Here is a 23,269-nt window from a genome sequence, read left to right as displayed (position 1 = left end):
CACTCAAGGTCATTCCTAGCCCCCAGGAATTTGAGGCCAACCTGGATACTTAAGACCCTATCTAAAATAAAAAGAAACATGGCTGGAGAGACGGCTAAGAGTTTAAGAATACATACTGTTCTTACAGTGGACTTATTTGGTTCCTGACACCCATATCAGGCAATTCACATCTGCATGCAACTTAGGCTTAGGGGATCTAAAGTCCTCTTCTAGATTCCTTGGCACCTGTATTCACATGTTCAGACAGACACACACTTATATACATAATTTAAAAAGTAAAATCACTAGGGTTGGGGATTTAGCAAGTGGTAGAGCACTTGCCTAGCAAGCACAAGGCCCTGGGTTCAGTCCTCAGCTCCGGAAAAAAAAAAAAAAAAAGTAAAATCATTTTTTAAAATGGAACAAATGGTGTATTTTCAATTTAAAGGGAATAATTGACAAGGGAGAAACCCCAGAGACAGGAATGCTCCTAAGTGGCTGGAACAAAGAAGCCAGTAAGTAGAAAGTAATGGTAAGATGAAATGGGGAGAGTGGATGGCCTTCCCAGTCCCAACGAGGGGCTATTAACATAGAAAACCACAAGAAAGTATATAGAAGCGAAGTGACACAATCTGACTTATTTGTAATAGGATCATATTGGTCACTGTGTTAAGAATAAACCAAGAGGCAAAGGCAGAGACGGGGAAGAATTTAGAAATCAGTGGAATAACTAAGGAAAACAAGTTCTTTGCTTAGATTGTGGTAACAGCAAGAAAGAAAGTAGTAAGACTTTGAATATGTTAAAAAAGAGAAAACCGACAGAAATCGCTTACAGACTGGCTGCAGGTACAGGCTTATGACCAAGTTTGGTCTAAACTGAAAGAACAGAACTGTAGTTTATTAAATGAGGAAAACTGAGCTTGAGTACTTGAAAGTTTATAGCTTAAAAAAATGAGTAAGAAAGCTGGGTTTAGTGCAACATCCCTTTAATCTCAGCACTAGGGAGGCAGAGGCAGGTTGATCTTTGGGTTCAAGGTCAGCCTGGTCTGCAGAGTAAGTTCCAGGATAGCCAGGGCTATATGTAGAAACATCCTGTCTCAAAAAAACAGATAGATAGATAGATAGATAGATAGATAGATAGGCAGACACACAGATAGATAGATAGAAAAAAAAGAAAGAAAAATGGTGAGAGCTGTGTGTGGTGACACATGTCTCTATGCCAGCTCTTAGTAAGACTAAGACAAGAGGACAATGAGTCTGAGTCTAGACTGTGCTATATTAACAATGCCTTGACAATCCTGCTTCAAGAAAAAACTATGGTGGAACCATCAAAAGAAATATGAAAAACAGTCACCAAGAGATAAGGAAAATTAACAAAGCAAAGTATCTCAGAAGTCAAGTCAGGAAAGAGTTTCAAGGAAAAGGTATAATCAACTACAGCAAACACTGCTGAGATGTCAAGGAAGACAGCTCTCAGAGTTAACTGATGGAGTTAGTAACACAGAAACCAGCACCAGTCTTGAAAAGAGCACATATAGAGAAAACTACTCTCTAAGCCTCAATTTCTTATCTGTGATTTGGATAAAAAAAGTAACTACCCCATAGATTTGCAATAAATTAAATAACGTCAATTAAATAAAATGGAAAGCAAATGGCTTTCCCGTGGGACTGATGGGCAGAAAATTTTATGTCATCACCTCCTCCAAAAGGATAAGGGCTCCCATGGGAAGTCTGAAAAGCCTGGCACAATCAGTTGAGGCAGGACCACCCACCCCACCCCACCCCCGCATCACAGCTGAGCAAGGCCTCCCACCATAGGTAATGGGCTCCATAAAGCCAGCTCATACACCAGGGATAGATCCTGCAAACTAAAATTCTTACTTCAACAAAAGTTGATGGAGAGGTGGTCTGTTTTTTCTGAGACTTTTCTTCTTTCCCACAAGATTCTTTGATAGACATCTTGAGAAACTAAAAGAAACATTCAAAACACATTTTTTTTTTTCCATCACAATAAAAAATATATTACAAGCCACTCTTCTCTTAGCTCTATAGGACTGGAGTTTTACAAAATGTTTTTCATTTTCTTGCTAAAATCAGCACAGCAAAAGCTAAAACTTAAGAGTTCTAAGGAAAGATCAATGACCACAGATGCACAGGGACTCTCTGGGTTTCTTTCACTGAGGAAAGAGAACAACTTTATTTCCTGGGAGTGCCAGGCTCATTTAGAGTTTAAAGATACTAAGGCTCAGAGACACCTCAAGACATACTTCCCCAAAAGGCACACCTAAAGGCATTTCCTTCTGGCTATCGGATGGCCCTTCAGTATTCCTTGGTGAACTCAAGGGGAAAATTATCTGAATCACAGGTTGCCCTTTAATCTAGGTTTGCCCTTTGATGAAAGCTTTAAAGGTCCTCTGCATAGCAACAATTTTTAATCACTCTCAAGTTACAGTTCTCTCACTGATTCTTTACTTACATTCTCTTGCCTAAAGATCTGCTCCTTCAGCTTCGTCAATCAACTTTTCAGAAATCGTTCTTAAAACAAAGCCCTGAAACTCTCCCTTCTCCCTTAAGGATCATATTGGCTGCCTAAAGAGACTGTTTGTTTTGCCCTCCTTACACCTGAAAACAGATTAACCATAACTCTTCATTTCTCAACACACTGTCACTCATTATGTGATACTCAAACCAACTGCATACATGTTTCTAAGCCCCAGTTTCATCTTATGTAAAATACAGGTAACTTTGCTTCTGTTTTGTTTTTTGAGGCAGGGTTTCTCTGTGCAGATCTGGCTGTCCTGGAACTTGCTCTGTAGACCAGGCTAGCCTCTAACTCACAGAGATCCATCAGCCTCTGCCTTCCAAGTGCTAGGATCAAAGGTGTGCTCTGTAATGCAAATCTTAAAAGGTCTTATTAATAAAACAACAACAACAACAACAAAAAACCCAGAGCCAGATATTGAGGTGAAAGCTAAAAGGTCAGAGAAACAGAACAAGCCACAGCCAACATCACCTCGGCAACTCCTCAGCCGATCCTATTTCCACCAATCCTCAGACTAAAAGCCTCAAGTCCTCACCCCTGAGGGGCTCAGTTGAACTGCTGCTTAGTTCCTGTCTCCTCACGCCTTATATACCGTCCTCCACCCAGCCATGTCCTAGGATCAAAGGCATGTGTGCTTTCCAAGCAAAGGCATGAGATCTCAAGTGCTGGGATTAAAGACATGTGCCACCACTACTCAACTCTGTTCCCAGTGTGGCCTTGAACTCACAGAGATCCACACAGGATCTCTGCCTCCCAAGTGATAGGATTAAAGGTATGTGCCACAGGGGCTGGAGAGATGGCTCAGAGGTTAAGAGCACTGGCTGTTCTTCCAGAGGTCCTGAGTTCAATTCCCAGCACCCACATGGTGGCTCACAACCATCTGTAATGAGATCTAGCTCCCTCTTCTGGCCTGCAGGGATACATGCAGACAGAACACTGTATACATAATAAATAAATAAATCTTAAAAAAAAGAAAAAAAAGGTGTGTGCCACCACAGTCTGGCCTCTATGTCTAATCTAGTGGCTGGCTTTGTCCTCTGATCCCCAGATAAGTTTTATTGGTGTGCACAATATATCACCACAGTGTGCCACCGCCGCCGCCACCACCACCAGTCAGCTCTAGAATATTTTTTAAGGAGCCAAAGAGTATAATAGATACAAAAATTACTTTGAGGTTGGTAAGATGGCTTAGTGGACAAAAGTGCTTCCTGCACAAGCCTGATGACCTGAGTTTCATCTCCCAATCCCATGGTAAAAGAGAAGTGACTCCTGAAAGTTATCCTTTCATTTCCACACATGCTCTGTGACAAGTTCGCACTGACACTTAATGCACACACAATAATAAAAATTTTAAAATACTTTGCACAAAGATGTATATAGTAGGATCTAAATAAATAACCTATGTGGTTAGCTTTCTACTAGACCTAGAGTTCCTTGAAAAGTGTGTTGCATTAAAAACTTGGAAGGTAAACAGGCTTAATAGATAGAACACACCTATAATCTCAGCATTTTGGAAGCCACAGCATGAGGATTGCTGCAAGTCCCAGGCCAGATAGGGCTACATAATAAGTTCTTCAGAGTAAGACTATTTAAAAGAACAAAGCAAAAACTGGAGACATAGTCATGAATGACTAAGTGAATGAATGAGTGAATTCATTCTCTTTAGTCTATCAACTTTTTTATCCTGAGCTATTTCCAATTCTTTCCTAAACCACAGATTCTCTGTCCATTTCCTAACCCAGTTTTACTTTTCAAGACCTGCTTTAGACCAAGTCAGTACCATCTGCCAAGGGGAAAAAAAAAAAAAAAAAAAAAACAGAAAAGAAATTGTTAGGATAGCCATAGCCATTCCATACCTTATGGTCATAAACAGTCTCAAGCTTGTGGGCACTGGTAGTACAGAGCAGCATTCTGTGCTGGGATACGGTGGTCAGAGACTGGAAACATCACCAGATCTATTGGGACAGGACATCATTAAAGTGAAGTCCAAAAAACAGTAAATAGCTGGCAGTGACAATATGAATATAACAAAGATTACAAGCCAAGTAATCAAATTATTCCTGGTCATTCATGATTCAAATAAGTAAGTAAAGTTGTATAAAATAAGATCTCCCTGCATTCAGGAGACAGTGGCAGGCTACATAGTGAGACCCTGTCTCAAACAAACAAACCAAATAAAATAAATAAGATTTAATGCTGGTAGCTAACAGGGAAAATAACTTACAAAATTAACACATGAACAGTCAACAAACTTCTAAGAACAATCTCTTAAGTATCAAAAATGTTTGCCTTCAAAGATAGTCTACGGTAACAGCTGAATTCATGCTAAACCTTCTGGCTTATAGTAGTAGTCTTCTCTTCTCTTGTCTAAAGAATTTCATTCCCGTAGCATGGAAGACACAATAAGAGAAAGAAAAAAAAAACCAAAACCCCCAAAATAAACAAACAAACAAAAAAACAACCAAACAAACAAAAAAACTACTCCAGCCTGGCCTGGTGGCCCATGCTATCTGTAGTATCAGCTACTTAAAGGCTGAGGCAGGAAGCCAGACTGAGTCCAGGAGTTCTAAGTCAGCCTGGATTGTTTCTTAAAATAAGATACTGCTCACAGAGTATGAGGCTGCCTTTGACATTTTTGCTGATCCATGTTAGTCTAATGTTGTTGCGTTGGATACACTAATATTATTAGAAACTTCTCTTCCAATGAGACAGAAGAGCACTAGATGATGCACAATCCAAGGAAAAGCATCTGTCTCAGTTAGGACTTCTAGTGCTATAATAAAGACCATGACCAAAACAAGCTGGAAAGGAAAGGGTTTATACTTCCACCTCACACAGTCTACCACTAAAGAAGTCAGGGCAGGACCGTGGAGTCAGGAGCTGATGCAGAAGCTTTGAGGAGTGCTGCTTACTAGTTCAGTCTGCTTCCTCATACACCCCAGGACCTCCTGCCCAGAAGTGAAAGTACCCACAATGACCTTTGCCCTTCCACATCAACTACTAATTTAAAAAGTGCCCTAGCCAAGAGTGGTGGCACATGCATTTAACCCCAGAACTTCAGAGGCAAAGACAGGAAGAACGCAATGAGTTTCAGATCACTCTAGGTTTTTTTTGTTTTGGGAGGTAGTGGTAGTGGTGGTGGTGGTGGTTACAGTGTTTTATAGTGAGTTCCAGACTAACCAAGACTATATGATGAGACCCTGTCTCAAAAAACCAAAAAAAAAAAAAAAAACAAAAAAACAAAAAAAAAAAAAGAAAGAAAGAAAGAAAGAAAGAAAATGCCCTGCAGACTTGTCTACAGGCCAATCTTATGGAAACATTTTCTTAATTAAGATTCCTTCTTCCCAGATATGTCTCTAGCCTATTGTCAACTTGACCTAAAACTAGCAAGCACAGCATCCATGTGTGCTATAACATACTTTATATTCATTTTAGCTAAAGTTCACATTCCTTTTATGCAAATTAAAACAAATAACTGAGGAAGACTTCCTCTGTGAGCAGTTCTCTAGATTCCAGCTTCTTAAACTATGGGTCACAACCTTATACTGGCAACATTAAAAGGTTTCTGAACACATCAAGCCTAAAAATTAACTGAGCATGTGTAATTAATCCTACATATTTCTGGCTACACTCACTAGTACTGTATCATGTGACTTCACATTTCATTAGTATACAAATTTGCTTTTACCTTTAATAAATAATAAAATTATATATAAAAAAAATTTAAATAAAGATTTATCTCCAGTAAATGTTTGATTTGTATATATTTTAGATGCCCATATCCCTGGGTCCAATAAAAACTTCTCAAGCGAAAAAGGGTCAAAGGTAGAAAATTTCTAAGAAGCCCTGCCACAGTTCCCAAAAAACACTACAGCTCACTACTATAATGCTTATATAGTGTCTTCCACAACAAACAGGGCTGACCTGTAAAACCAACAAGATATCACTGCATGGTACACTAGCTAGGATTTCTATTGCCATGATCAAAAGCAACTTGGGGAAGAAAAAATTTATTTCACTTTCACTTCCACATCACAGACCATCACTGAGGGAAGTCAGAGCAATAACCCAAGCAGGGTAGGGATCTGGATAGAGGCAGGAACTGCTGATGCAGAGGAGGAATATTGATGAGGAATATTGCTTACTGGCTTGCTCCCCATGGCTTGCTCAGCTAGCTTTCTTATACACAGCAGGACCACCTGGTCAGAAGCCAGAATAGGCTGGGCCCTCCCACATCAATCACTAATTAAGAACATGCCCACCGGGCAGTGGTGGTGCACGCCTTTAATCCCAGCACTTGGGATGCAGAGGCAGGAGGATCTTTGTGAGTTCGAGGCCAGCCTGGGCTACAGAGTGAGATTCGGGAAAGGTGCAAAGCTACACAGAGAAACCCTGTCTCGAAAAACAAAAACAAAAACAAACCAACAACAACAACAAAAAAAAAACCATGCCCTATCGACTTGCCTACAGAGCCATTTTTCTCAACTAAGATTCCTTCTTCCACCTGGGCGGTGGTGGCGCATATCTTTAATCCCAGCACTCAGAAGGCAGAGGCAGGAGGATCTCTGTGAGTTCGAGGCCAGCCTGGGCTACAGAGTGAGTTCCAGGACAGCCTGGTCTACAGAGCTAGTTCTAGGGCGGCCAAGGCTACACAGAGAAACCCTGTCTCAAAAACAAATAAACAAAACCAACCAGCATAGATGGCACGTAGTTACCTCATAGAAGACATGTGGCTTCTGTCTTTTTGTCTTAGATTACTCATTCTAGGGAAAGCCAGACACCAAGTCTTAAATGATACTCAGGTAGTCCATGGAAAGTCACACTCAGCAACCAAAACCAAGTTTCAGACACAGGAGTGACTTTCAAGCTGACCCTTGTCAGACATAGGACCTAGCAGATAGCCTCACTGTATCCTCATTAAAGACTCAAAGCCAAATCTACCCAAGAAGCTAATTTTTAATTCCTGATCCACAAAACTGTGGGAAATAACGGGGCTAGAGAGATGGCTCAGCAGTTAAGGGCACTCACTGGCTGCTCTTCTAGAGGTCCTGAGTTCAATTCCCAGCAACCACATGGTGGCTCACAACCATCCATAATGAGATCTGGTGCCCTCTTCTGGCCTGCAGTCAAACATGCAAGCAAGACACTGTATACACAATAAATAAAAAAAAAGATATGAAATAACAGCTGCATAATGGTGGTGCATGTCTTTAATTCTCAGGACTCTCAGGAGACAGAGGTAGGTGCACCTGAGTTCTAGGCCAGCCTGGTCTACAGAGTAAGTTCCAGAACATCCAGGGCTACATAGAGAGACCGTCTCGAAAAAACAAAAAACAAAACAAAAAGATATGAGATAGCTTATTTGGCAATGCAACTGGTGCTTAAGTATACTCTCTTATTAAGTTTTTAAACCGAAAATTACTTCATGCTTAGAAATTCTGAACTAAAACTGCCACTGAATTCCCATGCTAACATTTACTTATCATGTGTTTTCTAGCTGGCATTAAATGAGGTTAGAATATTGAGTCAAGCTTCCAAATTAAGCATCTAACCTTTTATACATTAAAAAAGAAAATCAAGTGCGGAGTATGTCTTTTAGAGATAAGGTACAGTGCTTGCTTATCGTACCCAAAGTCCTGGGTTTCATCCTCAACCTCACAAATGCTGCCAAGAGCGGAGGAGTGAGGGGTGGGGTGGGAGCGGGGTTCTGGAAATGAAAAATAATAGGAAGTCTTGGATGGTGCACTGATAGAGTTAGCATCTAAGTTGTAATCGGAGCTATTATCTCACTTTAATGACTGTTAAAGCGTCAAGTCAACTCTACACATAAGAATACTAGTCAAAAGGAGGTGAGGGACTGACTAAAAGGGCTTTGGTTGTCTTGTGGTATCGGGCCTCCAACCTACAGACTTGCGCTGAAGAGCTAGGCAGTGCTGTACCACTGAGATAAGCACATTCGCAGCCTTTAAAAGGGCTTTAGAACTTGCAGAAGGTTCGCGGGGGGACAATCTGTTCACACTAAACGGGGGAAGAAAAAGCACCTTCAAACACACTTTCCAACTAGGAAGGCCAATGAGAAGACAGGCTTCCAGACAGCTTTCCACAGCGCCAAATAATCACGTGTCGCTTCTCACGGTTTCCCCACAGAGGAGGAAACAGACCAGTGAGCGAGCAAGGCGCCAGGACTCAGCAAGTGCGCGTTTTTGTACCCGAGCACCTTCCCTACTGCCTTTAACGTTCAAGACAGTCCCAAGCGGGGCAACCAAAAAGAAAATTCAATTTTTGTGTGTGTGTGTTTGTTTGTTTCGGTTGGGGTTTTTTTTTTTTAGTTTGTTTTGTTTTCCCGTCTGCTCCAACGTGCTTATTAGGAATAAAGTTAAAAAAAGGCTTCGGTGCTAAACTAGTCCAGGATAAAAAAAAAGAAAGAGAGAGAGAAAATCCGAGGTGCAGAGGATTCACTGGTCATCTAGCTTGGAGAACCTAAAACGCACCCAAGTGTCCGGAAGCGCAGACCTCCTACAAAAACCACCTCCTCCAACCACCCCGCACTTGCTCTGGTCACGCTGAGGTTGAAGCAAAACAAACCAACCAACCAACCAACCAAAAAAAGTGAAAAGGGGGGGGTCCCGTCAGGAGCGTGAGTAAAGTCGGGGGTGCAGCAGACCCAGGACTCTTCCTCAGCGGGGCTGACAGAAAAGCGCTCCCGCGACGCCTACCCAGCCGAGGCCCACCCACCCCCTCGGAAGCCGCCATCCGCCCCCTCACCTCAGCTGGAGCAACCTGGCTCCCCGCCACACCCTCCACAGAAGCGTCCCGCCATACCTCAGCTCGCCAAGTCCCGAGCCCGACCGGCGCCGGGGCACCTGAGGCCAAGACGTGAAAGGCTGTTGCCCAGAGAAAAGCCCACGAGTTCGCAGCACCCTAACTTAGCAGCGCCGCAGGCGGCGGCACGGGCGGCACGGGCGGCACGGGCGGCGGAGGCGGCGGAGGCGGCGGGGGCGGCGGGGGCGACTCCCCAGTCCCCGTGGATGCCAAAGGTTCCTTCCCGAGCCCGCTGCACGCTGGGAAATGTAGTTCTGTGCTCTGACTCTGACCACCCCACCCCACCCCCGCTCCAGGCGCGGAACGCTCCAGGGAATTCTAGAGCTCTCCGAGCTCGGTGTACTTCCTCCGAGGACCGGAACTGAGCCCCGCCCAGGTGGCGCGATGGCTCCTGGATCTTGTAGTCTTAGCGGGGTTCGGTGGCGGCCCGGGGAGCCCAGAGGCACCGAGGAAACGGCACTCTTTCACCTCATTGGACACTTGTCCGCGACACGCTTCTGCGCAGTCTGTGGTGGCGTCGTAACGCCTCGGGGAAGGGGAAGCCGGTGAAGGCTCGAACCGCTGCCTCTGGCTCTCTGGTGGTTGTTTTTTTTTTTTTCCTGCTGACAGGGTTGGGTCACTGTGGCACGGGTGCAGCCTTCCCATTTGCTTCCCCCGCCCTGGATCCCGCCCTGTGGGCTTTAACGTCAATTCTCTCGCTCCGCCGCGAGTCCCCTCCGCGTCCCCCGGCACGGAGGCCGTAACTATGGAGAATATGGCGGAGGAGGAGCTGCCACCCCAGGAGGAGGAGGAGGAGGAGGAGGAGGAGGAGGCCCAGGTCAGGGTCCCGACCCCGGCCCCGGATTCGGCTCTGGACTCGGCTCCGACGCCGGACTCGGCTCCAGCCCCAGCCCTTGCCCCGGCCCCGGCCCCGGCTCCGGCCCTGTCCCCGTCCCTAGCCTCTGTCCCCGAGGAGGCTGAAAGCAGTAAGTGCAGACGGCCTCATCTTTCTGCCGCACGCAGAGAAGCGAGAAACCGTGCCTCGCTGAGGAGGCCCTCCCTTCTCCGGGGTGGTTTTTAATGTGGAAAGGCAGATGTAGGGACATGGGAGAAGGAGGAACCAGATCGGCAGGTAAGAGTGAAAAGGAGTACCGAATGGAAAGGGGATAACCTCCATAAACCTCGAGGACGTCATCACGAAGGCTGTGGGAAGGCCGGGGTGATGCAGATAAAAATAAACAGTGAGATTGATTAGTGGCTGTGTCGGTTAGTGTCTTCAGTAGTTTCCGTCTCAACCCAGTCTACGATAGTTAAATAACTCCTTTCAACTGTGTTACGGTAACGGGGGCAGCCTCTGAGGTGGTAGAGCCCGTCAAGATTTAGAAACTAATGTTTCAGTCAGGACTTAGACACACACACACACACACACACGAGGTGAATCTGTCTTACTAAATTTTCTGTAGTAAATCTGGCTTCCAAAAGAATTTGGAATCCATGTCTTGTGTGGAGAAGAATCTGCTCAATTCCAGTTGAGCTTTGTACTTCATTCCATCAGAGGACGATCGTGAAAACTTAAGAGCCCACGTTTTTGTTCCCTAAATGTGTTTATAGGTGTTCTGAGTGGTGGTTTATTGGATCATATAGGAAACACAAGATTGATAATTAGCACTCTTAAGGATTTTCTTAACAGTGTACAGTGGGCCTAAGAAAGATGCAGCAAGTTCTTTCAACAAGTCTTGTGGTCCATAAATTGATCTTTTCGTACTCCTTCTGAATTAGCACTTAGGAGAAATTAATTCATATCGACTCTTCCTAGGCCAGTCAGTCACAATCTAAGAATTGTTTTGCAGTTCTAAAACTACATTAAAGAGTTGCAGGACTAGTGAGTGACAGGAAGGGCAAAATCAGCCAGTGGACTCCTGATCATTTGAGAGCTCAGCTTTTAGTGCAAAACACGGCCTTTTTTCTTTCTTTCTCTCTTTACCTACAATCTGAAGGGTAGGGAGTTTTACACTCTTAAGGAAGTAGCAACTGCCCTCCTGATTATGTTTAAATTGAAGTAGTTCAGGAGTTTGGGGAATGCATGCCTTCTTCACCCCCTCACCATTTTAATACCTTGACACTGGGCATAGACTGTGGCTCCGGGGGGAGTGGGGGGGGGAGTGGGGGGGCCGCTGGAAAATTAGACATCAACCTAGCTCCTTAGACATTGTTGGAGGAGAGGGACTGGAAATATCTGCATATATAAATGCTAAAATAAATGTGTAGCTTGAAGAACATGTGCTGTTTAAGAAACCTTCCAACACATGCTAATCATTAAGAATGTATTTGCAGATGACCTAGTTAGTCCTTTGAAGTCAGTCATAGCCAGGCAAGGTGAAGATGGTGATTCTGAACTAGAGTTGGAAACTGAGGAGAAAGTAACAGAAGTTGTGAAAGAACCTTCTAGTATATCGGATTTATCTGATTTAACAACAGGTTTGCTTTCTTGATTATTAGTATGTTACAAAAAATAAGTTGACTGCTTTAAATACATAATATCTACCATGTTAAGCCAAAAAGTGATTTGACAGATAATTATAGACTTATCACAAATTTTCAGACAGTTTTTTTTTAATTTCCTTTAATAGTGGACAACACCATTTTCAGTTAACTTTTTCTAACTTCATAGGCTCTTTCTCTCACTTTGTACTACCTGACAAAATAGTTTAAGCATACCTTTATGCAGCATTATTATATAACTTGTTGCACATACATGTCTGAACTATGAAACAGAACCTTTCATGATTTCAAATGTGGTAGTATAGTGTGTATACATGGATTCTTTTCTGATCATTACTATCAGCTCTAAAAACTAAAGATGCTTTTTTTCCCCTTATATCTCATTATAATTCTTTGAGCATGGCCTGGTATGTGAAGTTAATCAAGCCAGCATGGTGGCACGTACCTGTAATCCCAGCATTTGGGAGACTGAGGCAGGAGAATCATGAATTTGAAGCCAACATGGGCTGTGTAGTGAGTTCCAGACCAGTCTTAGCTATATAGTGAGCCCCTAGATCAAAAAAGAAAAGTAAAAAGGTAATAAGTACAATGGTATTTGTCACTCTGCTTTTGCTTAAGTGTCTGATGTTGTTGGATTCCAGAATTAGTGATAAAAAATATGCTACTACATTCAAAAAGTCTAACGGGTTTTAAAACGAATGTAGCTACTCTTAGTGCCTGCTGAGCTCCAGTTCTGCACTTGACATTCAGCCACCAGAAAGATCAGTCAAGTACAACTGCTGCCTTTTTAGTGTTTACTATGAGAAAGACAAAAAAGGACACAGATTATACACATGAGTGAATGGCTGGACTAAGAATGAAGCTGGGAGAATAGGAAAGTGGCAGCATCAAAAATTGAATTAATTTTTTTTTTTTTTTTTTTTTTTTTAGAGACAGTTTCTCTGTGTAGCTTTGGAGCCTGTCCTGGATCTCGCTCTGTAGACCAGGCTGGCCTTGAACTCACAGAGATCCGCCTGCCTCTGCCTTCCAAGTGCTGGGATTAGAGGCTTGCGCCACCACCGCCCGGAGAATTAAAATATTTGAGGCTTTAAATTATTTAGCATATTGACTGAGCCCTGAGGTTTATTCCAGTATCTCTTTCTCTTTGGAGATGTTAACTGCCTGTCAGCTAGCATCACTTGGTCTTGTGCATCCAGGTTCCCACTCTGTAAATTGCCTTTCCTTTGGAATGCACGTGCACTCGGAACTCTCCATCCTCAGAAAAGACAAATCGCAGTTTCATCTGTCTCCTTTTCTGCGGCACCAAAGTTCCTGAAAACCATCTGCAGTGGTTTTCTGTATTTTCTTTCTCTTTCCATTTGGTTAGTTAGTCTTTTTAAATATCACAGGAAGCTGGACAGTGGTGGCACACATCTTTAATCCCAGCACTCAAGAGGCTGAGGCAGGCAGATCTGAGTTTGAGGTCTACAGAGCCAAATTCCAGGACAGCTAGGGCTACACAGAGAAACCCTGTCAGAGAGAGACAGAGACAGAGAGAGACAGAGCGAGAGAAAGTCAGAGGAGACCGTGTACTAAATACAGTAGTCTTTTCTCGGTCATTCCAGCCGGAATACTTGGTTTTGCGCATTTCTCTTTCATATGCTCTTCCCCTCTGGCTCCTCCTCTTTGATTCTCCTGCCCATTTGTTCTTTCTGAACCTACTTTCCTGATTCCTTTGACTCAACTTCTCTTTCCACTCACTTCTAGATTATTTCTACTTACTTTACTCAGTAGTGGATTTAACAGTTTGAGACTGCTTCCCCACATACGAAACCAAGAATATGGTCAAACATGTTTTGGGAAGCTTAACTCACAATTTACAAGCATTTAACTTGAGGAATGTGTAATGTTTAAGAAATCTGAAAGTACATAAATAAGACAAAAAAGAAATATGGGAAATATGAACTATATTAGATTAAAATACATATTAATTGCATTTAAGAACTAATTTTTGGGCTGATGAGATGGCCCTGTGGGTAAAGGTATTCTAGTCTACAGAGCCAAGTTCCAGGACAGCCAAGGCTACACAGAGAATCTGTCTTGAAAACCAAAAAAAAAAAAAAAAAAGATAAGGCTAGTCACCAAGTCTACTTAATTGAAATTCTGTTTATAACCTAGGTTATGAAATTGTATTCAGAATTTGTTAATTCTAATAAGTAATATTCTCAGCCACTTGCTAGAATTGACTAGGCATTCCTTGGTATCAATCTTTATATCTGATATTCATTTCATTTTACCTTTTGTTACATTATATAGCTATTATGTTAAAAATAGCATCTTAGTCTCTTACCTGTAATGAGGTTCTTTGAAGACACAAAACATGGATTAGAGTTCTCAAGGTGTTTGTACAGGGTAGAAATTTTGTTTTGTTTTGTTTTTGACGTGCTCTCATATATCCCAGGCTGGCTTTGAAGATACTTTGTAGTTGAGGATGACTCTGAACTTCCTGCCCTCCTGCCTCTACCTCTGAGTGCTAAAATTATAGGTGCACCACCGTGCCCTATTTATGTGGTGCTGAGGATCAGACTCAGGACTCTTGGATGCTAAGCAAGTATTCTACCAACTGAGCTACACCTCCAGCCCCAGGGGTAGAAACATTTTCCATGGAATTACTTTGACTAAATAAAATTTCAAAGCTGAAATGTACACAATGGAGTTTTTCTCTATATCTGTTTTCATTCTGAAGTACACTTGCCATTTTCTAATCTGAATTGTAGCCGTCCCCATGAGGTACTATATAAATGTATGATGTGGATAACAAAAAATGGAATGGGAAAAAAATGCTAAAACAGTTTTCTAACTCTTAAAATTTCTTTTCAGAGAGACACATCTCAATTCAAAGGCGGCTTGCTGATCTGGAGAAGTTAGCGTTTGTGACTGAAGGAGATATTGACTCTGCCAGTTCACTGAACTCAGATAATCTGGACACAGGTATATCCACGTTTGGGGCTACACATACACTTCTGTTTTGTTCTTGGTGTTTTTTATTTTTTTATTTATTTATTTTTTTTCTCGAGACAGGGTTTCTCTGTGTAGTTTTGTGCCTTTCCTGGGCCTCACTTTGTAGACCAGGCTGGCCTTAAACTCACAGAGATCTGCCTGGCTCTGCCTCCCGAGTGCTGGGATTAAAGGCGTGCACCACCACCGCCTGGCGTGTTTTTGATTTTTTGAGACAAGGTCTCATATCTTTCTTGTTTTCATTGTTCTGTTTTGTCTTTTTGAGACATTCATTTAACTTTAACGGATCATCATTTCTCAGCTCATGAAAACAGTTTGTTAAGAATAAATTTATTTCTATTGAACAAGAACAGTAATAAAATAATCTCCTTGAGGAGATTACAATTTCATGTCTAAAGACTGTGTTTCTATAAGGTGGTAATTGAATTAGCAACAAGTTTTGGACATCCCAAAACAGTGCTTTAAATAACACAGCAGGGGCTGGAAAGATGGGTCATTGGTAAAGAGCATGGGCTGCTCTTCCAGAGGACCTGGGTTCAATTCCCAGCTCCCACATGGTGGGTCACAGCCATTTATAATTCTAGTTCCAGGGGACCCAATACCTCTTCTGGCTACTCCAGGCACCAGGCATGTCCATAGTACACAGGCATACATTCAGGCAAAACACATTACACATAAAATAAAAATAAGTAACAAAGCAGTTAAAATTCCCTGGTACAAAAGGGAGGCAACATGGTTGGAACAAAGTTCTAAAATGTTGTCATTGCTCTGCTCTCCTGCCTCTGCCCAGATATTAATCCCCTCTCTCTCTCTCTCTCTCTCTCTCTCTCTCTCTATCTCTATCTCTATCTCTATCTCTTTATCTCTATCTCTATCTCTCTCTCTCTCTCTCTCTCTCTCTCTCTCTCTCTATCTATCTCTCTGTATCTCTCTCTCTCCAATATATTATCTTTATTTGGCAAAGAGAGCTGCCATGGCATGCATGTGGAAGTCAGAGGTCAACTTTTGGTATTCATCTTCATATTTTCTCTCTCTGTAATCGGATGTTTCCTGTTCTGACCACCCGATCCCGAATAACTGACTCAGGCTGAATATGAATTATAAATGCTTGGTCAATAGCTCAGGCTTATTACTAACTAGCTCTTACATTTTAAGTTAGCCCATATTCCTTATTCACGCTCTGTCACGTGGCAGTACCTTTATTAAACATGGCACTGTCATCTCCTGCTCCCTCTGCCTCTCTCTGGCAGATGAGAGTAATACATATTCATAGTGTAGAAAGGATTGTTCCACAGTGCCTCCCTCTTTTTCTCTCTCTTCTCCCCCCACCCTCTCTTTCTCTAATATATATTATTTATTTGGCAAAGAGAGCATGCCATAGCATGCTCATGGAAGTTCGGGCAACTTGTGGAAGTCAGTGCTTTCCTTTCATATGAGTCCCAGGGAGTCTAAGGCTTGATGGCGAGTGCCTTTACCCCCTGAGCCATCGCGTCTGTCCCTGATCTACTCTTCTATGTGCCTAGTTTTCATGTTTGTTTAAAATAAGCAGTGTATATTCAAAAATGAATTATACTTATTCTTGCATTATTCGATATGTGAAAGATATTTTTGAATTAAAATATTATTGGTTTGTTATTTCTGTATATTTTATTGCTTGAAGCTAAAATTTGAGACTGTAATTCTTATTTGTTTACCTGCTTATTGGTGGGACAGGGCAGAGAACAGTGTGTGGGTCCCAAGCATTGAACACAGGTTGTCAGGTGTGATGGCAAGTAAATGCCTTTACCTACAGGCCATCTTGCCAGCCTGAGATTTTAATCCTTGGACACTTGTTTATCAGAACTGTTGTTTAAAATGTACTGTATTGCTAAGTTAATGCTTTATTTTGATGATCTAGTCTTGTCAGGAATACTCCATAAATAAGGGAAAACATATAAATGTAGTAATACAGTGACGTTCAGGATAAGGTGGTTTTACCAGGTCCCTGGCCTCAGAATAGCAATGTATTATGCTCTGTCTTCTCTTTTTCTTACTCTGTCTTTTAGCTGTGTCTGCTGCTGCCAGGGTAGTAGGGGAGTACCATAGCAGATATTCAGGCATCTCTGCCCAACACCTGCCTTCTAGAAATGCCCTATTGCTCGTTTTCCGTTCTCAGGCGCGGTGTGGTAGTCTCCCTGGCAGAAGTTTGGCTGAAGGCAACGTCACCTTTTAAACCTCCCCGTTCCTACTGGCAGCAGCTGTCATCAGCTGGCCACACATAGCAGAGTTTCAATGCTAAAAATACCGTTCATATGCCACAGTTCTTAGGAAGGGCATCCAGGACCAGAGCCAAATGATTTCTTCCTCAGTTAAGAAAACCTTTCTCTCGGAAGGGGGATGAGTACATGGGGAGGGTCCCTGCCACTCTTGTAGCTGGATCCAGGCATTAATAGCTGATGGTCTGTGTTTTTTCTTCTTTTTAAGAAAACAGTCATACTTGTCCATTGTGCCCTAAAGAAAAATTCAGAGCTTATAGTAATCATAAGCTTCGTCGACACCTTCAGAATTTACACTGGAAAATCTCAGTTGAATTTGAAGGTTAGTATTTTGTTTTTACCTAGAGTGATGTACATGAAGTCTAACATTTGTCACCAGCTTTGGAATTTTACTGTAAACATAGGTATTTTCACTTTATATTATGATGATTTAATGTATTTAATAAGAGACAGTACGCAGTCCTATATGCTGTAAGCACACAACAGTCCGTAGACATTTATAGCCGTCTGTGACTGATGTACTGGGTAACTCTGACTCGGGGTCCCTGTTGCTTGTTCAACAGTGTTTTAGCAAGTTTCTCTTCCTCTTGTAGAACAGCTACTGTTTCACATACAATTTAAAGACAAAGTATAGGAAGAAAAGCAAAAAAATAAAATAATTGGTACTAATATTAGGAAAACGTCACTAGCTAAAATTTTCAGGATATTGATAGAATATAGGATATTCAGAAATAGCCTTTACTATAGATAAGGGGAAATTATTAAAAATACACTAATTATAATGACAAAAATGATGTAATTTAAAGGAATACATTTTTAACAAGTTGGCTCATAAGGAAAATAATAAATTTGAAAGTCAAAAACTAAGATCACATTAAGAGACTAGATTCTGAGGCAGTAAAGTATAGTTTCTAGGGGAAAGATACAGCATCTTACATTTTAAAATACATATATTAGTCCTTCATGTGAGTGTCACAGCAGTAAAATAACCAATAGATAAGAGTAGAAACACAATGATAGATGTGTGGGGATATTCATTGTGTCATGTACTTTGTGACAAAAACTTGGAATTAAAAGGAATATTGACTACATTGTAGCATATACATATCTAATGCAGCCACTAAAAGGAACACGTTCTATATATCCTAGCAAACTTGGAAGTTTCTACTTCCACACTAAATTATAGTCTTAGGTTTCTGTTGCTGTGATAAAACACCGTGACCAACAGCTTCTAGTCCACCATCCATGGAAGTCAGGGCAGGAATTCAAAGCAGGAACCCAGAGGCAGGAGCTGAAACAGAGACTGTGGAGGTGTATAGCTTACTAGCTTGCTCTTCATGGCTTGCTGGAACTCGCTCTGTAGACCAGGCTGGCCTCAAACTCAGAGATCTGCCTGCCTCTGCCTCCTGAGTGCTGGGATTAAAGGTGTGCATCACTACTGCCCAGTTGCTCCAGTATTTTCTTGATTGATTGATTGATTGATTGATTGATTGATTGATTTGAGGCAGGGTTTCTCTGTGTAGCCCTAACTGAAATTGCCCTGTAGACCAAGGGCTGGCCTTGAACTTACAGAGATCTGCCTGTCTCTACCACCATTACCCAACTTTAGCCTGCTTTCTTATAGCAGCCAGAACCACCAGCCCAGTGGTAGCACCACCCACAGTGAGCCACATCAGTCAATCAAGAAAATGCTCCACAGTCTTGACAAGGCCAGTCTAGTAGGGGCATTTTCTCATTTGAGATTCCTTCTTCCACAGTGACTCTTAAGTTGACCTAAACTAGCCAGTACAGCTACTAATGAAACTAGCAATATGTGGGGTGTATTTTATAATATTCTATTTGAATAAAACTGAAGTCTTCCCTGAAGAAAAACCTCTACATAGCAGTCTTATACCTAAATATATATGGAATACACACACACACACACACACACACACACACACACATGCATATCCATACACACTTGTATATAATTATGTGAGATGGAAATTGCTGAATATGTGGACCAGTCAACATCCTCTCGCTGAGTTAAGGGTCACTGGGAACGGAAGAGACATTTTCTGAGGTGGTGTAGCCACTGGTAAGGTGCCCATGCTTCTGAAAGCAAACCCTCACCTGTGCTCCTACAAGTAACTAGTAAACTCAGTGGGTCATAGTTCTTTCCCAAAAAGACAGGAAGGTAAAGAGATCAGCAGGAGTGAGGTGGAGACAAGGTATAATAGTGAGCAGTAGTTGGGGCTAGAGATAGACATTTGTGAAATGTCAGAATATAGATAGTATTTAAAGCCATGAGATTGGATGAAATAGATAACCTTAGGTATACATATGAATAGAAAAAAGGCAGCTGGAGCTGAGTTCTCGGGCACTTCAACAATATGCAGCGGGGAAATGATGTAAAACCTTAGAAAAAAGGAGAGATGAGTTACAGGCTGGGTTAGGAGAGACTACAAGTCATTTTGTCAGCAAAATAAAACTGAAGAGATTTGGTTCAAGAAAATTCCTAGGGACTGAGATATAGCTCAATGGTAGAGTAATTCCTTAGTGTGTAGAAAGCCCTAGAATTTATCCCTAGAATTAGAGAAAGAAAGAACTAAAGAAAAGGAATAGTGGTTTGTTCTAAGACAGGATCTCAAGGAGCCCAAGCTGACCTTAACTAGCTGTGTAACTGAGATGACATCATTCTCCTACAGTATGCTCCACAGTACCCGGTATGTTGACAAATGAGTCTTGAGGTAACCAATAACCAATTAAAATTCCTTAACAAGCAGTTAGAATTAGGGGGTCTTGGTGTCACAAATAATTTAGTAACTAGCACTATAATTTGAGATTCCTTCCTACAAGAGATCTTTGGAATCATGAAAGAAGTTAAACTCACCAGAGAAAAAAGTATATAGCCACCAACCAAGCCTAATAAGTATCTATATTTTAGGGTATGAAAAAAGCCCTAGAAATCAACACCCAAAACTAAGAATAATAAATTGAGACATAAAGGAAAAAGGGGTAAAGATGGGGAAGGGGAAGAAGAGGAAGATTATCACATCTGTTTAGTAAACAAACAAAGACAATGCCGTATAGATGACAAGCCCCATGCCAGAGAACAAAGTGTCTTGACAAAACTAGAATTTGAACACAGTCTCCTGTATTTGTTTATATTGATATATCTGTTTGTCTCATTTATAAAATAAATGTTGTTCAAGTAATTATGATGTTACAAGTAGAAGAATAATCCTAATGATTCTTTTTTTTTCTTTTTTGAGACAGGGTCTCATTATACAGCCCTGGCTGACCTGGAACTATGTAGATCAGGCTGGCCTCAAACTCACAGAAATTCACCTGCCTCTGCTTCCCGAATGCTGGGATTAAAGGCATGTGCCAGTGCACCGGGTGATCCTAATTATTTTTTGAAAATTAAAACTATCCTTACAACTTGGAATGCCAATAGGATGTATAGTGAATAATAATAACCCAGCTGGCCATTCTTCATTCTAGGCTACAGGATGTGCATCTGTCACTTAGCTTGTCGACCAGTCAAACCAACCATTGTTGGAGAACAGGTAATCAGATGTTTGCTCTTCCTGTTAACTTTAGTTGACTTTAAAGAAAGCACAATTTTTACTTGCTTTAAAACTGCACTTTGCCAGGGCTGAAGGGATGGCTCAGTGGTTAAGAGCGCTGGCTGCTCTTCCAGAGGTCCCGAGTTCAATTCCCAGCCCCCACATGGTGACTCACAACCATCTATAACTGTAGTCCCATGGGATCTGATGCCCTCTTCTGGTGTGCAGATGTACATGCAGAAAAAACACCTTCATACATACAGTATATAAATAAATAAGTCTTTTTTAAAAAAACCTACATTTTACCAAGAGCCAATAATCTATTTAAAGTTAAAATGTGTATGTTCAGCAAAACGGTTTTTTATTTTACTTATTTTTGAGTCAGAGTCTTCTGCAGCTAGGGCTGACTTTAAATTTACTGTGTAGCTAAGGATGACCTTGAACTCCTGATCCTCTTGCCCTTGCTTCCTGAGTACTGGAATGATAGGCATGTGCCATCCCTTTCAGTTATATACCACTGGGAATTGACCCTGGGCTTTGTGTGTGCTCAGCAAGTACTCTATCAGCTGAGCTATGTCCTTGGCCCGGTTTACTTTAAATCCTTATCTAAATGCTTAGTTTACTTTAAAATCCTTATCTAAATGCTTTCGAGTATTATGAAGGACTAATATAAAATGTACAGAAAAAAAATACTGTTGAACTGCTCATTTTATTTTATTTTATGTGTATTGGTATTTTGCCTGTCTGTATATCTGTGGGCCACTTCCATGCCCAGTGTCCATTGAGGTCTGAAGAGGGCATCAGATCCAAGTAGATATTTCTTGCTTTGGTAGTAAATTCTGATGAAGGAATAGGACCTTCTGATATCTGTGAGCTAGTAAATACTTCATTTTTCAATTTCATGTTCTTCTTCCTTCTGTTTTTCCTTTTAAGTTTAACTTTAAACAATCAAGAACCTAAGGGGTTTTGGGTTTTGTTTTGTTTTGTTTGTTTGTTTTTTTTTTTTTTTTTTTTGGTTTTTTGAGACAGGGTTTCTCTGTGTAGCTTTGCGCCTTTCCTGGAACTCACTTGGTAGCCCAGGCTGGCCTCGAACTCACAGAGATCCGCCTGGCTCTGCCTCCCGAGTGCTGGGATTAAAGGTGTGCGCCACCACCACCGCCCGGCTTGGGGGGTATTTTTTGGTGTTTTCTTTTTGGCTTGGCTTTTGGATTTTGAGATGGTGTCTCAATATGCAGCCCAGGCTGGCCTTGAACTTGCTCTGTAGCCCAGGATGAAGTGCTTATGTCTGTTATTATTAAGAGCAGTTTGACCAACAGGGAATACAATCTATGAAATTGTTTCAGTCATGCAACCCAGAAAGCAATTTGTTAAATTCTGTGTGTGAGTGTGTCTGTTTGTGTGTGTGCATGTATGTGTAGAGGCCAGAGTTTGGCTTTGGTGTCTTCCTCAGTTGTACTCAACCTTAGTTTTGGAGACAGTCTCTTTATGAAGCTGGACAGCCATTGAGCTCTAAGGGTCTGCCATCTCGACCTCCCCAGTACTGGGACTGTAGTAACTCCCCACCACCACTGGCTTTTCATGTAGGTGCTCGGGAGCCGTGCTCGGGAGCCATGCTCGGGAGCCATGCTCGGGAGCCAAGCTCGGTCGCATGCTTACACACCAATTGCTCTACCCACTGAGCCATTGCCACTTCTCTGTTGGATCCTCGTGGCTCATTTCTCCTTTGGAGCTTTCTTTGTTCTTTTTTGAATAATAAAGTATGAGAGAAGGTGTTCCTTGGGCTGTAGATGTACTCTAGTTGCATGGTACTTGACCAGCATGCATGAGTACCACAAAAACAAAACAGTCACCAAAGTATCTTTTAATATGATTGCCATTTACTTTAAGAGACAGTGTAGTGTTTTGATAGCCCATACCAGCTGTGTGTCATCTAAGTAGGAGGTGCCCACACTAGAGATGTAGAAGCTCGAAGGAACCACTGGAGGAGAATAGTCTTTTTGTTTCCAGCTGTAAGGAAAATTATGAAACTAGAATTTTTTTCTTTTTTATTTAAGTGTGTGTGTGGAGAGAGAGAGAGAGAGAGAGAGAGAGAGAGAGAGAGAGAGAGAGAGAGAGAGAGAAAGAGAGAAAGAGAGAAAGAGAGAGAGAGCGCAAGCGTAGACATGCTCCTTTTCCAGCACACTTGTCTAGGTCAGTTCTCTCCTTCCACCATGGATTCCAAAGATCAAACTCAAGTCACCAGGCTTATAGGGCAAATACTTTTACCTGCTGAGCCATCTTGTCCACAGCCCACATTCCTGAAAGTTAGATTGCTCATTCTGAAATGGGATCCTAGACCTGGCTAAAGTTTCAAAACATCTAAAGAGCAGGTTGCTAAATACAGATATTGTTAAAAATTAATCTGTGCCTTTACAGTATTTACATCTGTTTACATCTGCATGAGGTAGTATTCTAATGGCCTGCTGGTGCCCCATCTCTTTCCAAAGGCACAAATTTAGTGGTAATATTGGTAACTTAAATCTGTCACAGTCATATCTTGAGATTGGATTTGGTAGAGTATTAATACTAAGAAGTCTACAAATAGTTGAGATCAGGTCTCATTTTCTAAGAAGGCCAGTTAAACTCGGCGGCAGCACCCC

The 23,269-nt window shown here is 41.8% G+C and overlaps 2 protein-coding genes across 5 annotated transcripts in view; one reads left to right on the top strand and one right to left on the bottom strand.

Moving 5' to 3' along the window:
* Positions 1-9,447, bottom strand: part of Swt1 (SWT1 RNA endoribonuclease homolog) — a 64,578-nt gene extending 55,131 nt beyond the window's left edge. Inside the window, exons 1-3 of the mRNA XM_059280158.1 lie at positions 9,344-9,447; positions 4,378-4,476; positions 1,861-1,947 (exon numbers count right to left, since the gene is read on the bottom strand). Of these exons, the coding sequence (XP_059136141.1) occupies positions 1,861-1,947; positions 4,378-4,431 (141 nt within the window). The 5' untranslated portion in view covers positions 4,432-4,476; positions 9,344-9,447. The remainder of the gene's footprint in view (positions 1-1,860; positions 1,948-4,377; positions 4,477-9,343) is intronic.
* A 482-nt stretch (positions 9,448-9,929) lies between these two features.
* The window catches only part of Trmt1l (tRNA methyltransferase 1 like), a 30,583-nt gene continuing 17,243 nt past the window's right edge, over positions 9,930-23,269 (top strand). For 2 of the 4 annotated variants that reach the window (XM_059280255.1, XM_059280253.1), the window contains exons 1-4: positions 9,930-10,308; positions 14,684-14,794; positions 17,285-17,398; positions 20,566-20,630. In XM_059280255.1, coding sequence (XP_059136238.1) covers positions 10,089-10,308; positions 14,684-14,794; positions 17,285-17,398; positions 20,566-20,630 — 510 coding nt within the window. In that variant the 5' untranslated portion in view covers positions 9,930-10,088. Of the gene's footprint in view, positions 10,309-10,328; positions 10,455-11,530; positions 11,801-14,683; positions 14,795-17,284; positions 17,399-20,565; positions 20,631-23,269 lie in introns of those variants that run through there. The other 2 variants (XM_059280256.1, XM_059280254.1) reach the window with 2 other exon arrangements.

This window comes from Peromyscus eremicus, chromosome 15 (genome assembly GCF_949786415.1).
Source record: "Peromyscus eremicus chromosome 15, PerEre_H2_v1, whole genome shotgun sequence".
NCBI classification, from domain to species: domain Eukaryota; kingdom Metazoa; phylum Chordata; class Mammalia; order Rodentia; family Cricetidae; genus Peromyscus; species Peromyscus eremicus.
This window is presented reverse-complemented; position numbering and strand designations above follow the sequence as displayed.